The 13,090-nt window shown below is 45.1% G+C and overlaps 1 protein-coding gene across 11 annotated transcripts in view; it reads right to left on the minus strand.

The window, feature by feature from the left end:
• MCF2L (MCF.2 cell line derived transforming sequence like) overlaps positions 1-13,090 on the minus strand; it is a 337,829-nt gene that overhangs the window by 28,806 nt on the left and 295,933 nt on the right. For all 11 annotated transcript variants that reach the window (XR_010319082.1, XM_064275212.1, XM_023553214.2 and 8 more), the window contains 7 exons: positions 9,451-9,570; positions 8,662-8,853; positions 7,751-7,942; positions 6,692-6,851; positions 5,426-5,502; positions 5,024-5,100; positions 849-915 (listed from right to left, as the gene is read on the minus strand). Coding sequence is in view for 10 of the 11 variants with exons in the window: in XM_064275212.1 (XP_064131282.1) it covers positions 849-915; positions 5,024-5,100; positions 5,426-5,502; positions 6,692-6,851; positions 7,751-7,942; positions 8,662-8,853; positions 9,451-9,570 (885 nt within the window). In the remaining variant the exon portion in view is untranslated. The remainder of the gene's footprint in view (positions 1-848; positions 916-5,023; positions 5,101-5,425; positions 5,503-6,691; positions 6,852-7,750; positions 7,943-8,661; positions 8,854-9,450; positions 9,571-13,090) is intronic.

A 13,090-nucleotide genomic window follows, 5' to 3' on the forward strand; every position in this document is an offset into this window, starting at 1 on the left:
AAAGGCCTCGTGATCCACCTCTGGAAAACCACTCACTGAAAACACTATGGGGCATGGTTCTACTCTGACACACGTGGTTGGCTAGCAGGGTTAACTCGCATTATCTCAGCTTTTAAAAAGCTAACCCACTTCCTATTTATTCACTGATTAATTCCAAGGTGGTTATCAAAATATACATCCATAAACTATGAATGAATTCCAAACATCATCAATTTTTTCTGGAAGCAGGGCATTCCATCCTTCTCCCCTTTTAACCTTTTTAACAGTGGTATAATTCATATAACAGGCATAAGCCCTATGTACAGGCCTAATGAGTTTTTACATATGTATACACCCATGTACTAACACCCTGGCCAAGACGGAGCCTTTCCAGCACCCAGAAGGCTCCTTCGTGCCCCTTCTCAGTCAACAGACCATCACAGAGGTAACACCATCTGACCTGTTCACCCTGGATTGATTTTACTTGTCCTTGAACCTCATCTACACAGAACCGCACAGTGTGTATTTTCTGTCTGATTTCTTCTGGTCCTCCTCATGTTTGTGAGGTCCGTCCGCAGCTGTGTGCAGCACCAGCTCTCTCATTGCTGTGTAGTGTAGTCCACTGTGTAAGTGCACCTCAGCCCATCTTCTCCCTGGTCCTGCTGATGGCCATTCAGTTGCTTACAGTTTTTGGCTATTATACGTAAAGTTGCTATGAACACTCTTCCACATGCTTTTGGTGGACATAAGCTCTCATTTCTGAGCACTAACTTAAAAACTGAACTTACACAGGGCAAAAATGAGCCCAGCCCATGAGTGAGGCGTGGGTGGCAGGAACATAGCCAGCTAGTCCCCAAGGGCAAGCTCACCTCAAGGACACACAGAAGCTCCTCCACATACGCCCGCTCCGTTTCCAGGAGCTCGTTCATCACGTGCCTGTGATGGGCATGAAAGCAGACACAGCATTACAGCTGGAAAGGACAAGAGAACGATGCAGTCCTAAACCCTCATTTATGACAAGGAAACTGAGGTACCGAGAAATGAATGATCTGCCCAAGGCACATGGGGCTTGGGACAACGCTTCAGTCCAAGGCCTACACGTCTCTCAGTGACCACCCTTCCCTAAGTCTAGGCTGCCGTCAGCCCCCTACAGATTGTGGCTAACTTTCCTCTATTTTTCCAGACCAGATCAGAACAGTCTTAGAATCCCTTAGCCTGGCACCCAGGCCTTCCTGGAGCAGATTCCCCAATCTATCTCCTGGCTTTTTAGTCCTACCATGCTCCACTGCACAAAATTAGCCCTGACCCTTCATGCATGCTCCTAGCTCCCCTCTCTTCAAATTCGTACCTCCAAATCGCCCCACCCCTCAAGATTCAACCCCGCTTCCTTTATAAGCCCTCTCCAAGTCTCTTTCACCAGGAGAAGCTTCCTCACTCTGAGACGTTCTCTGCTTCCACAGTGCCACCTGAGCCATTTACCACTTGCCACTGGTGTACCGTCCGTGTCTCACCTCCTTGAGACCAAGGCCGTGCTCCGGCATTATTTTAGCTGTTCCAGTGCCATCACCATTCTCTTGTACACAGCAGGTGTGTAATAATGACTTCTTGAATTACTATGTACCCGTAATATTACGAAATCTCAGAAGAGAAATGGGCTTAAAAATCAGTACTTCAGGTTTCTCTTTTATGGGTGAGGATCACCTATCAACTGCCTATGATAAAGTTGCCTATTCTAATACACAGAACCTTACGCCAATGGGGTTGTTCCTGGGTGGAGATTATGGAACACGGTCAATTCTAAAACAATTCAGCACCTAATGAGGCCCTGTAGGGGCCCTGGTGGCACAGTGGCTAAGTGCTCAGCTGCAACCGAAAGGTTAGCGGTTTGAATCCCCTAGCTCCTCCACGGGAGAAAGATGCGGCAGTCTGCTCCTGTATAGCCTTGGCTTACAGCTTGGAAACCCTATGGGACAGTTCTAAACTGTCCTATGAGTTGGAATCGACTTGACAGCGATGAGTTTTTGGTTTGGGTAATGAGACCCTTAGATGTGTGGCTCAAATTCGAGCCAGGCAGCAGGGGAATAAGGAGATTTATGGAACGCTCTCTCCATCACAAATCAGACGGACATAAAAGGAAATCTCTTCATTCTTTTTACCTCAGGGCATTTGCACTTGCTGTTTCCTCTGTCTGGACGGTTTTTCGAAGCCTTCAGTTTCATTAGCTTTTGTCAGAAGCCAGAAGTGACAGGGCTCAGTATTTGCCCTCAGTTTATTCCAGTCTCAGATTCTGCTCTGTCCTCTGAACCCTCTAGAGAGATATGGCCAGGGACTGTTGGGGGGGACCTCATAAAGATGCCTGTCTGTGTATATCTATTGCTAAAGTACTTAGAATAAGTTTTTTTTCACTCTGAATTTTGGGGTTACAAGGATCAAAGGGGAAAGTCAGTTCCAAGCTTATGTCAGCAGACATGTTCCATGTAGATCTTAAAAACAGAAGTAGCTCAGAGATTTGCCCAGGCAGAGCTGGGTGTGCATGCTTGTCAGTACCCAGTGTGCCTAGTTCCACTCAGCTCCTGGCGATGCTGGGGTCTAAGCGCTGGGAACCGACACCTCCGGTGTATTTAATGGGCATTTGGCTTCTTTTCTGTTCTATACTTTGTGCTTAGATTTCCTGGCCCTGAACCAATAGAGTCTTTCTTTCTTAAAGGTAAAGAGGCCAAGAGAAGTAACTGCTTCTCAGTATGTACAACTATTTTTCTGAATTTGAGAACCCAAGAATCCCAGGCTGCAAGAAGACAGAGTCTTTTATGCTAGAAAAAGACACCCTGTCTTGTTAAAGCAGAGGGCTAACAAAAATGAGGGAAACCCTCAATGAGATGGACAGACACAATAGCCATGACAATGATCTCAAACAAACCATGATCATGAAGGTGGCGCAGGACTGAGGAACATTTAGTTCTGTTATACGTCAGGTTGCCATGAGTCTAAGCCGACTTGGTGGCAACTAATAAGAACAACAAAGGAGACTGACATTCTAGAACTGAGCAAGTCCATTACAGCAGCCTTCAGCCATATGTGGCTATGTAAGTTTAAATCTAATTTAATTAAATTTGAATAAAATAAAAAATCCAGTTCCTAAGTCATACTAGCCACATATCAAGTGCTCAATAGCCACACGTGGCTAGTGGCCACCATACTGGACAGTGCAGTAAGTTTCACTGGACAGCACTGCTCTAGAATTCTGAATGGTTGCTTCCTGTTAATGGTGGTGGCAGGAAGAGAGTTTTATTAATGGCTGGAGACATTCTCTCCTACAGCTCCATACAGTCACTTCATTCCCAAACCGAACACTCGCCCAATGGCATTTGTTGAGCATTTATGCATGTATGTGCCAGGAGGTGCTACAAGGACTAGAAAAATGAAGAAAACCATGTGCCTGACCTCCAGGTATTTACTAGAAGTGAAATTCTTCAGTTATCTTTGCGCTGGAATCCCATGGGGTGCTACAAACAACCCCACGTCAGGACTGTCATTTAGCCCCTCTCATTTGTTGCCCACAACCCTTCAGAGAAGAAGGCAGATAAATGCAACTGGTCCAGGAGCACAAAGTACGTAAGAACAAGAGGTAGGAATTGCATCAAGGAAGACTTCGTTGCGGGTGGAGGAATTTATCTGGGCCTTGAAGGACTGGCAGGATTTTGGTAGGGAGAGTAGGAAGGAAAAGTCAGGGAGAATACATTCTAAGTACAGATCCCAGATCCCAGTTTGTGTAAAAGACTTAAGGCGGCAGGGTGCAGCTGTTTGTAAAATGGGGAATAGGCCAGGCTAGCTGAAATAGAAGGGTTCTACAGGGGAGCCCTGATGGCACAGTGGTTAAGAGCTTGGCTGCAAACCAAAAGGTCAGCGGTTCGAATCTACCAGCTGCTCCTTCGAAACCCTATGGGGCAGTTCTACTCTGTTCTGTAGGGTCACTATAAGTTGGAAGCAACTCGACAGCACCTCACAACAACAACACAGGGAAGAGGTATAAGCTGACACTGGGAAAGATTCACCCCCAAGTTTCAGAGTTTAGATCTTAACCTCCAAGTGGTGGGGGTGGGGTAGATATCAAAGGTTTCGTGCTGGGGAGATCCAATCACTGCAGTTCTCTGAAGGAGCCCAGTGTCAAAGGCTAGCTGAGGGGTGACACCAAAGGTGGGGGGATGTAACACCAAAGGCAAGGGGCAACGCCAAAGCGGGGGGGGCGACACCAAAGGTGAGGGATGACACCAAAGGGGTGGGGTGACACTAAAAGGGGTGTGACACCAAAGGCAGAGAGCAAGACTGCTATGAAATAGCCTAAGTGTGCAATACAAAGATCAGAAAAGCATAATAAAAATGAAGAGGATAGAAAATGGGAGTCATGAGATGAGGTGAATGGTGTTGGTGGCCATGTAAGGAGAGGATAGGGGGGAGATTATAAGAGGGAATTGAGGCAAAAAGCATGGGGAGCCAGGGGAGGAGCCAAAAAAGGGCCAAGGTTCTATGTTTGGGGGATGGGAGGGAAATTAGTCCACTGAAGAAATGTTTCAGAGACTGGAGTCCTAATCAGGGCGAAAAGGTTACAGGGCTGGCTTTGGACATGCTGACCTGGGTGGGCCGGGAGGAGCAAGCTCAGAGTCTCAGGGTTCTGTACTGCTTTGCTGAAGACAGAATATGAGCCATTTCAAATCCCCAAAGTCCACAGCCTGAGAACCACGGGCAAAATGTGACTTCTAAAAAAATTTAAATTTCTTGTCATTTTAGATGTAGATATGCCAAATGGATATGTATATTCCATTTTTGTACATTTTATAATGTATGCATGTGTGTATATATTCCACCATGTATTTTTCATAATGACAGTCTTGTTCCTACTTTGCAGAACTGGAGTAAAAGCTGATCTACCATATTGTCTGTGGCTCATTTATATTCAAAGACTCTCCTGTGACCTGGTTGGGTCTTAACTTGCAGTATCTTGAACTCAGAGTCACTTGGTGATAACCAGAGAAACAATCCCACCCACCTTCGTAGAATGGCCAGGCTTTCTTCTTCATCCCCCGTGGAGCCGCTCCTGACCTGCTGGTTCTCACTCATTTCACTCTGAAGAAAACAGAAAATGCAGCGAGTCAAGTTTTGCAAAACAAGAAGGACCAGCCTAACATTCTGATTTTTAAGGCACCAGAGTCTGTTCTTATTTCCCCTGCTGGGAAACAGACACGAGGTCCTGCCCCATGTTTTTATTTAAAGACAATGCTTGGGCAGGATGGTGCCAGGACTGGGAAGATGGACACACGCTCTGGGAGGCTGGCACTCTGAGCCAAAGTGCATGTGCCCGACGGGATGTTCTTGGCAGATTGTGTCCAACTTCTAGAAAGGCCCCGAGGACGATGAGCGGGGCCAGCAGTCAGAAGCCAGAACCTCTCACCTTGGCTCTCCTGTAGCTCCCTCTTCGCAGCACATTGCCTTCAGAACTGGAAGAGTTCTCAGAGCCTCTCCGGATGCCTAGTTTCGAAAAAGTGGAAAAGTATGTATATAACTTTACATTTTACCACCTAGAGAGACAGAAAGTACATCCGGGTGTATCCAGCCTTTTTTTGTTACTGTTTTTTAAAATTTTAGAGGAAAAAAAGTAAGAACCTTAGAGAAAGATCAGAAAAGCACAATACAAATGCAGAGGATAGAAAATGGGAGTTCTAAGACGTGAATGGAGCTGGTTTGTTTTGTTCAGAAAAGACTTGAGAACCATCTTCAGGAACAATATCAACAATACAGTTCTTCCCATTTCCACAGGGAGAAAAGGCCACGGACTTCTATTTTAAGAGAAGCGGATTCAGTGGATGACAAAGGAAAGATGCTCAGCATGGGGATACCCTGGAGTTGTCGGTCTTGGGAAACAAACGAGAACATAATGTCTCCTTGGACTCAAGGAGACCCTGGTAGGACGCAGGTGCCTGGCTCTCGAGGTTCTCACAAGCTTATGACTGACATTTGCCAAAGTCATGTGGAAAATGCAGGTGTTTCCAACCCCACCAAACACCTGGTCTCCTGTGGAGAGCAAAGAGTATCCAAGAGTCTAGGCGTTCAGCTTGGCCTTAGAGAAGGACTGGCTTGGGGATGGTATCAGGAAGAGACGAGGGGAAGGGTTAGTCAGCCAGACCGTGGTGGCCCTGGCATGCTGAACCAAGGCATTTGGATACGGTTCTTTAGGACATGGACAGCTCAGAAAGGCTCTGGAAGTCTGAACTGAGTTTGAGGGAAATTATTTTGGCAATAGCGTTGAGGATGGACTGGGTTAAGGAGAGATTGTAGTCAAGGGGAAAATGAAGGAAAAGTTCTTCAACAAGTGGTAAATATTTTCGGTTTTGTGGACCATGCAGTCTGTCACAACTAGCAACCTCTGCTGTGTGGTGTGAAAGCAGCTGCACACTACACACAAATGAACGAGGGGCTGGCTGTGTTCCAATAAAATTTTATTTACAAAAAAACAGTCAATGGGCCAGATCTGGTCTACAGGCCACGGTCTGCAGATCCCTAAACTAGGGCATAATGGTGGGAATGGAAAGGAGAGGAAAGCTGCAAAAGACTTTTCATATGTTGCCTCCTCAGATTTGCCAGACCCCTCAGCCCCAAGGTAATTCAGCGGTGACACCTCACAGCTTTAATAAACGAACGAAGTGCGGCCGTAGCATACCTGGGGAGGGGCAGGGAGACTTTGTAAACACCTCTGGTCTCGGGGCCACGGGCTGCACTGGCCGCGTCTGCTTGGCTGCCAGCTTCTTCAGGCTCACCTGCCTCCTGTGAAACATCTCTTCCGTGCTCTCTTGTTTCTGGAAGACCTTTTGCACATGTTCCTGAAATGGTGTAATATTGTTCAATGTGCTGGTTAGTCAAATATCTAGTGAGTGCTGGTGTTAGCAGAAACAGCAATCATGCCTAGAATTGCATCAGAATGCATTTAAAGACTCTCATGACACAGTGCCCAGTGACAATGGAGCAGGGCTGTATCCAGTCCTGGTTCCGTGGGTGGTGAGGGGTCTAAACTCCATTCAAGAAATGAGGGATCTGAGGCCTGAAGAAAAAACAATGTGGTGGGAGGTACACGAGTCTTCAAATCTCTGAAGGGACATCTTATAGAAGATGGGGTAAGTTTCTTCTGGGTTGCACCAGAGGGTAGAATTAAGACAGCTAGTCAGGAGTCAGATTTCAGTTCAAATCAAGAAGAGCTCTGGAGTAACTATGTTTTAACGGAAATGGCTACTTCATAAAGAACACGCTCCACGGGCAGGCCACATTGAAGCAAGGATGGCGTGGACGTGATTTGTCTATTGAAAGGTAAATTGAGCTAGATGATCTTCCACCTCTATGTTTATTTGACGTGTTTGTTATTTATTAAAAATTCATTTAACGATTTTTAAACCTCGTGAAAAGTAACTTCCCAGCATTCACGACAGCCACCGCCTGCCTGTCAGCAGAGGCTTGTGTGTTGCTGTGATGCCGAACAGGTTCCAGTGGGGCTTCCAGATTAAGATGGACTAGGGAGAAAGGCCTGGTGACCTGCTTCCAAAAATCGGCCCTTGAGAGCCCCCCGGATCACAATGGTTTGATCCACAACGAGTCATGGGGATGGCGCAGGACCCGGCACCATTTGGTTCCGTTGTGCATGGGATCGCCTTGGGTCAGGAGCTGACTTGATGGCAGCTAACAACAACAACATGACAACTGATTTGCAATGACGCAGAAGTAGCATTACCATTAGGTCTTGGTTGAGGATAGATTCATATTCCTTATAAATTTTATTTAGTTCCTGGATTTTATTTTCTGCACTGGTCTCCAAAAACTTCTCAATCTCCTGCAGGGCCGCCTCAGCGCCATCCTGGGACTGGCATTTGTCCACAGGCTGGGAAGCCAGCAGGTAAATTCCCTCGTCACACCATTTCATGGACTAGAAACATAAAGAATGATGGAGGAAAAACACACTGTTAGAAGTTTCATCTTAGTGTGCTCTGCTTAAAGGGCCCATTTTACCCTCTAACATGTGCTCTGTTGACAACTATATTTTTGGAAATATCAAAAGAACTGCACCACCATGCTTCCACCATTACATCAAAGGACTCCACTGGAGGGAAGACAGTGCTCAGAAAGCCCAGCGTATCATACAGGACTGGAAAGGAATCAGAAGTCCCTGGGTGGTGTAAATGGTTAACAAGGTCAGCTGCTAAACCAAAGGATGGAGATTCGAGTCCACCAGAGGCACTTAGAAGAAAGACCTGGCGATCTATTTATGGAAAACCAGCCACTGAAAACCTTATTGAGCACATTTCTACTCTGACCCATGAATTGAGGTTGACTCCCCAGCAGCTGGTTTCTTTTTTTGGACTAGAATGCTGCTTACACACAGCAGGTAAGGGCAGTCTAATTAGGATGGTAAGTGTCTGGTTCTTCTAAAGAAATCATTAGTTGTCATGATCGAATTCTAGAAAACACAAAAACGTATCAAGATATGACCATCTAGTCCAACGATAAAGAGGATTACAGAGAGGAAGAGTGTGATGTCATCTTTCAGATAATGGGTCTGATGATAAAAGGACCCAGTGGTTACATGAGATCAAAATCTGTGTTGCACCAGTAGAGAGAGGGGATCCAGTGTCAAGTCACGCCTACCGTCTCTAAAACGCCGTGCAGTTCCAGGGACTTGTTGAGCAGATTTCTCCTCTTCCCGATTTCAGCAGCAAAGCGGTCGCAGAGGTGCTGGAGCTCGTTGCACTTGGGGTGGATAGAGTCCACAGCATAATGCTTGTTCTCAATGAGCTGGCTGCCCTCCAGGGATAGGGCTCGGGCCTTTTCCACGGACACCTGCGGAAAAAAGTCATCCCTGGAAAATTGATTCAGGTTTATTTTTGTTATATGCAAACGGGGATGCTATTTGTGGTGAGAGCTTAAGCAAGCTAATTGTAATGGGATATTTGTTGCAAAAGTATAGGGACGTCTTTGTTTACTCCTGTGGGTTAACTGAAATGCCACCTAATCCTGAAGCTATTCTGGGGGCAAACTCTTCGGTGTGTTCTGATGAGACAAAGTCACCACTCCTTCAGGGTAACTGACAGAGGGAGTACCATTTTTTGAAAATCAATGGACAACGAGAGATTTATAACAAAGGGGCTGTACACACCTGGCACGTCAGCTATCACTGCTATAAATGGCAGGGACATGTGCCTGGAGGGCATGGGAGGGGTCTGGACAGAGACGGAGGTGGGGGGAGGAAGGAGCAAGCCCTCCACCTGGGAACGTCACTCACAACGGCCGGTTCAGGCGCTGGTGGACTGCAGCAGCTTCGCCTCGGATGGTGCGAAAACCAAATTTTTGTGCTTTTCTAAGCAATACTGAGTGCTCTCAATTTTGTCTCCCTCCCATAAATACTTCAAACCATAACTGGCCCATTCTAATCCTTACATTGGATTTTTCCTCAAAGTTAGCAAGGTCCTTCAAGAGGTGCTTCACGTGCGCGAGGCTGTTGCCGACATCTGTGAATGTCGATATCTTCTGAGACACACCATCTAAGGCGACTTTGACCTGTAATGGAGGAAGGGGTCATGAGACCAGGGCCCACCTCGGGATACGGAGAGAGAAGTCCAATAATTCAGCAGCAATGACACGGAAACTTACTACCGATACCAGGAGTGCAGGTTTAAGGAGGAAAAACTCAGATTAAGATGATTATGAAATAAAGATGGACTACTAGAAAAATAAGAATCAAAATAATCACAAATCAAGTGGGGAGTTTTTGTTTACTTGTTTGAGGCAACTCATGGAAGCTCAATTTAAACACTTCAAAACCTTCTGCCCTAGTGAGATCGCTCAACTTCTCTGCACCTCAGTTGATCAACTGTAAGGTGGGAATACTACCTACCTACCAAAAACCAAAAAGACCATGAGGAAAAAATGAGATCACACAAATCAAAGTACTCTGAAAAGGCAGCAGTGACAGAACCATGAGGTGGTGCCCGTATTACTGTTATTCTCACTGGAATTTTGACGTATGTCATGAGATATCCATAGCTCACTTCATTCCAACTTAGTATTTAACTTTCTAAAAAAATTTTTTATTGTGGTTGAAATGTATAACATTTCAACCATTTTTATGTGTGCAATTTAGTGACATTAGTTATGTTCCCTGTGTTGTGGTACCATCTCCACGATCTGTGACCAAATTTTTTCATCACCCTTAACAGAAAAGCAGTGTCCCTAAAACACCCCCGCTCATTTCCACCCTCACTGCCACTGGTAACAACTAACGAACTCAGGTCTCGTCATTTGCCTATTGTGGATATTTCTTACAAGTGGGGTCATACAGTATCTGTCCTTTTGTGATCGATTTATTTCACTCTGTATAATGTTTTCAAGGTTCAGAATGTATCAGACCTTCATTTCTCTTTATGGCTGAATAATATCCCACAAGAATACCACTTTTTACTTATCCATTCACCTGTTGACGGGCACTTGGGTTGTTACCACCTTTAGGCTATTGTGAATAGTGCTGCAATGGACATTAACGTAAAAACTTCTGTTTGCACTCCTGCTTTCAGGGTATATACCTAGACGTGAAATTGCTGGACCATGCGGTAATTCTATGTTTAACTTTTTGAGGAACCAAACCAACTGATTCCGACTCATAGCGACCCTCAAGGACAGAGTAGAACTGCCCCATAGGGTTTCCAAGGAGCGCCTGGCGGATTTGAATTGCCAACCTTCTGGTTAGCAGCTGTAGCTCTTAACCACAACGCCACCAGGGTTTCCTTTTGAGGAACAGCCAGCCGTACTCTTTTTTCTATGGTGGCTGTACCATTTTACAATTTCAATAGCTTGGTATTAACTTCTAATATCTGATACTTCTGACATTGGCAGGAAAATACAGGGTTTCATATAAGTGAATTTTAAAAAATGTTAATAGCTTATCTTTTTAAATAAGAAAGCTTATATTATCATAAATCTTTCTAAGAATGGAGAGTACCCACCTTCTGCAAAAAGAGGTGATTACCTGATGGTAGCAGCCCTGAGGGGAACAGGTTATCTTTATGATGCCTTCAGTGACTGTTCTGGCTGCATGGGATCAAAAGTGCCTGGAGGGCAAGGTCTCCTATTTATCTTCATCTCCCTGTTCCTCACTGCAGGTAGCTCAGTACCCAGTAGATACGCAAGGCTGATTTCAGTATTAATCCATGGCAACTCAAGTTACATTCAACTGGCTATAACTTTTCAAAGCAGCCTTCCTGAGGACCCCAGCTATGGGAACCCACTTCAGTCCCTATATCTCACTCTATTTTCTTCGTGACTCTTACACTCTGAAGTTACCTTGTTTCTATGTAGGCTTACTCTTGCTTGGGGTCTGATCCACCCCTCCCCAATACCTCCTCTGAAACAGAAACTCCAGGTGGACGGGGATTTGTTTCTCCCCAGCACCTAGACTTGTACCTGCCACACAGTAGGCAGGAATGACAGCTATTAAGGAATTTTGGGTTTGTTTTTGTTTGGCCTGAGGTGTGCCAAGTCAGGCAGCAAAAGGAAGTAGGCAGTGTGGAAAAAGCCCTCCTGTGCCATGGCACCCAGTCGGCCAGGTCTCCCTAAGCATGGTTACATACAAGGAGAGCCAGGGTAATAAACTTACACTGAGGAGGGTTTGCCAATGATTTGAGCCACAATGCAATGATTAATGAGACAAGGGAGGAAAAAACCAAAGTGAAAATGCTGGGACCACTTTCCTTTCAGATTAAACTGGTTGGAGTATTTTCACTTAGACTTACTGAAGATGTTGGCAGAGTCTACTTGGAGAACGTCTTGTGTGATTTCTCAGCCATATCCGGACACCTGAAGGTGATGTGCAGCCCCTTCCCCTCACCACACCCAAGTCCTTATCAATTAAACTCAGTGCCATTGGGATGTACACAGCTTCTTCTGGCAGATCTAACCTCCATGAAATTTTCTTCTGGGTACTTTCATCTGGACACAGGCAAGCGAGTTCGGGGTATCTGACAGGTAGGGCTTTATCCTCTGCTCTTTAATGTCTTTGCTCCCAGGGAGGAAGTTCTGAAGGTGACATGATTTTATGTACCTCATCCAATGTCCCCCTCAGTCTCCTTCTAATGCCCACAGGGTCTGAATACTCCACACATCTCTCAGCTGTTGAGGTTTAAAGGCCAGAGCTTAGCATAAGCTTATTTTGCATATGGATTCATTTCACTGCTCTTTCAGGGGGACCAGAATTTGAAGATGGTAATAAAAGTCTACAGTTAAATTGGGAGCTTGCTCTTCCATTATGCCATCATCATTCCCGTGATTCACTTTAATTCGCTCAGGAATAAATGTAATAAGCATTTCAAAAAGACAACATAACAAACATAAGAATATGAGAACACTTGTTGTTTGGTTTTTATTTTTTTCCCCAAATGTGACATTTGTTTTCATCTCTGTAAGTTTATGTCTCTTGCCAAATTTGGAAAGCTTCCAGCCATTTTTTTTTTTTTTTTTGAGTACTTTTTCAGCCCCACCCTCTCTTTCCTCTCCTTCCAGGACTCCAATGAAATGAACATCAGATCTTCTGTTATAGTCTCACAGGTCCCTAAAGCTCTGTTTATTTTTTTCAGTCTATTTTCTCTCTATTGGCCAGATTGGGTGTTTTCTATTGGGTAATTTTTATTGCTCTATCTTCCAGTTCACTGATTCTTTTCTTTGTCCTTTCTTCCATTCTGCTGTTGAGTCCTTCCGTTGAGCTTTTTTAAAAAAAAAATTTTTATTGTGCTTTAAGTGAAAGTTTACAAATCCAATCAGCCTTTCATACAAAAATTTATGTACACCTTGCTATATACTCCTAATTGCTCTCTCCCTAATGAGACAACCCACTCCTTCCCTCTACTGTTTCCGTGTCCATTCCACCAGCTTCTGACCTCCTCTGCCCTCTCATCTTCCCTCCAGACAGAAGCTGCCCACATAGTCTACTTGATCCAAGAAGCTCATTCTTCACTAGCATCTTTTTCTACCCCATTGTCCAGTCCAGTCCCTGTCTGAAGAGTTGGCTTTGAGAATGGTTCCTGTCTTG

Source organism: Loxodonta africana, chromosome 23 (assembly GCF_030014295.1).
Source record: "Loxodonta africana isolate mLoxAfr1 chromosome 23, mLoxAfr1.hap2, whole genome shotgun sequence".
Taxonomy (NCBI): Eukaryota; Metazoa; Chordata; class Mammalia; order Proboscidea; family Elephantidae; genus Loxodonta; species Loxodonta africana.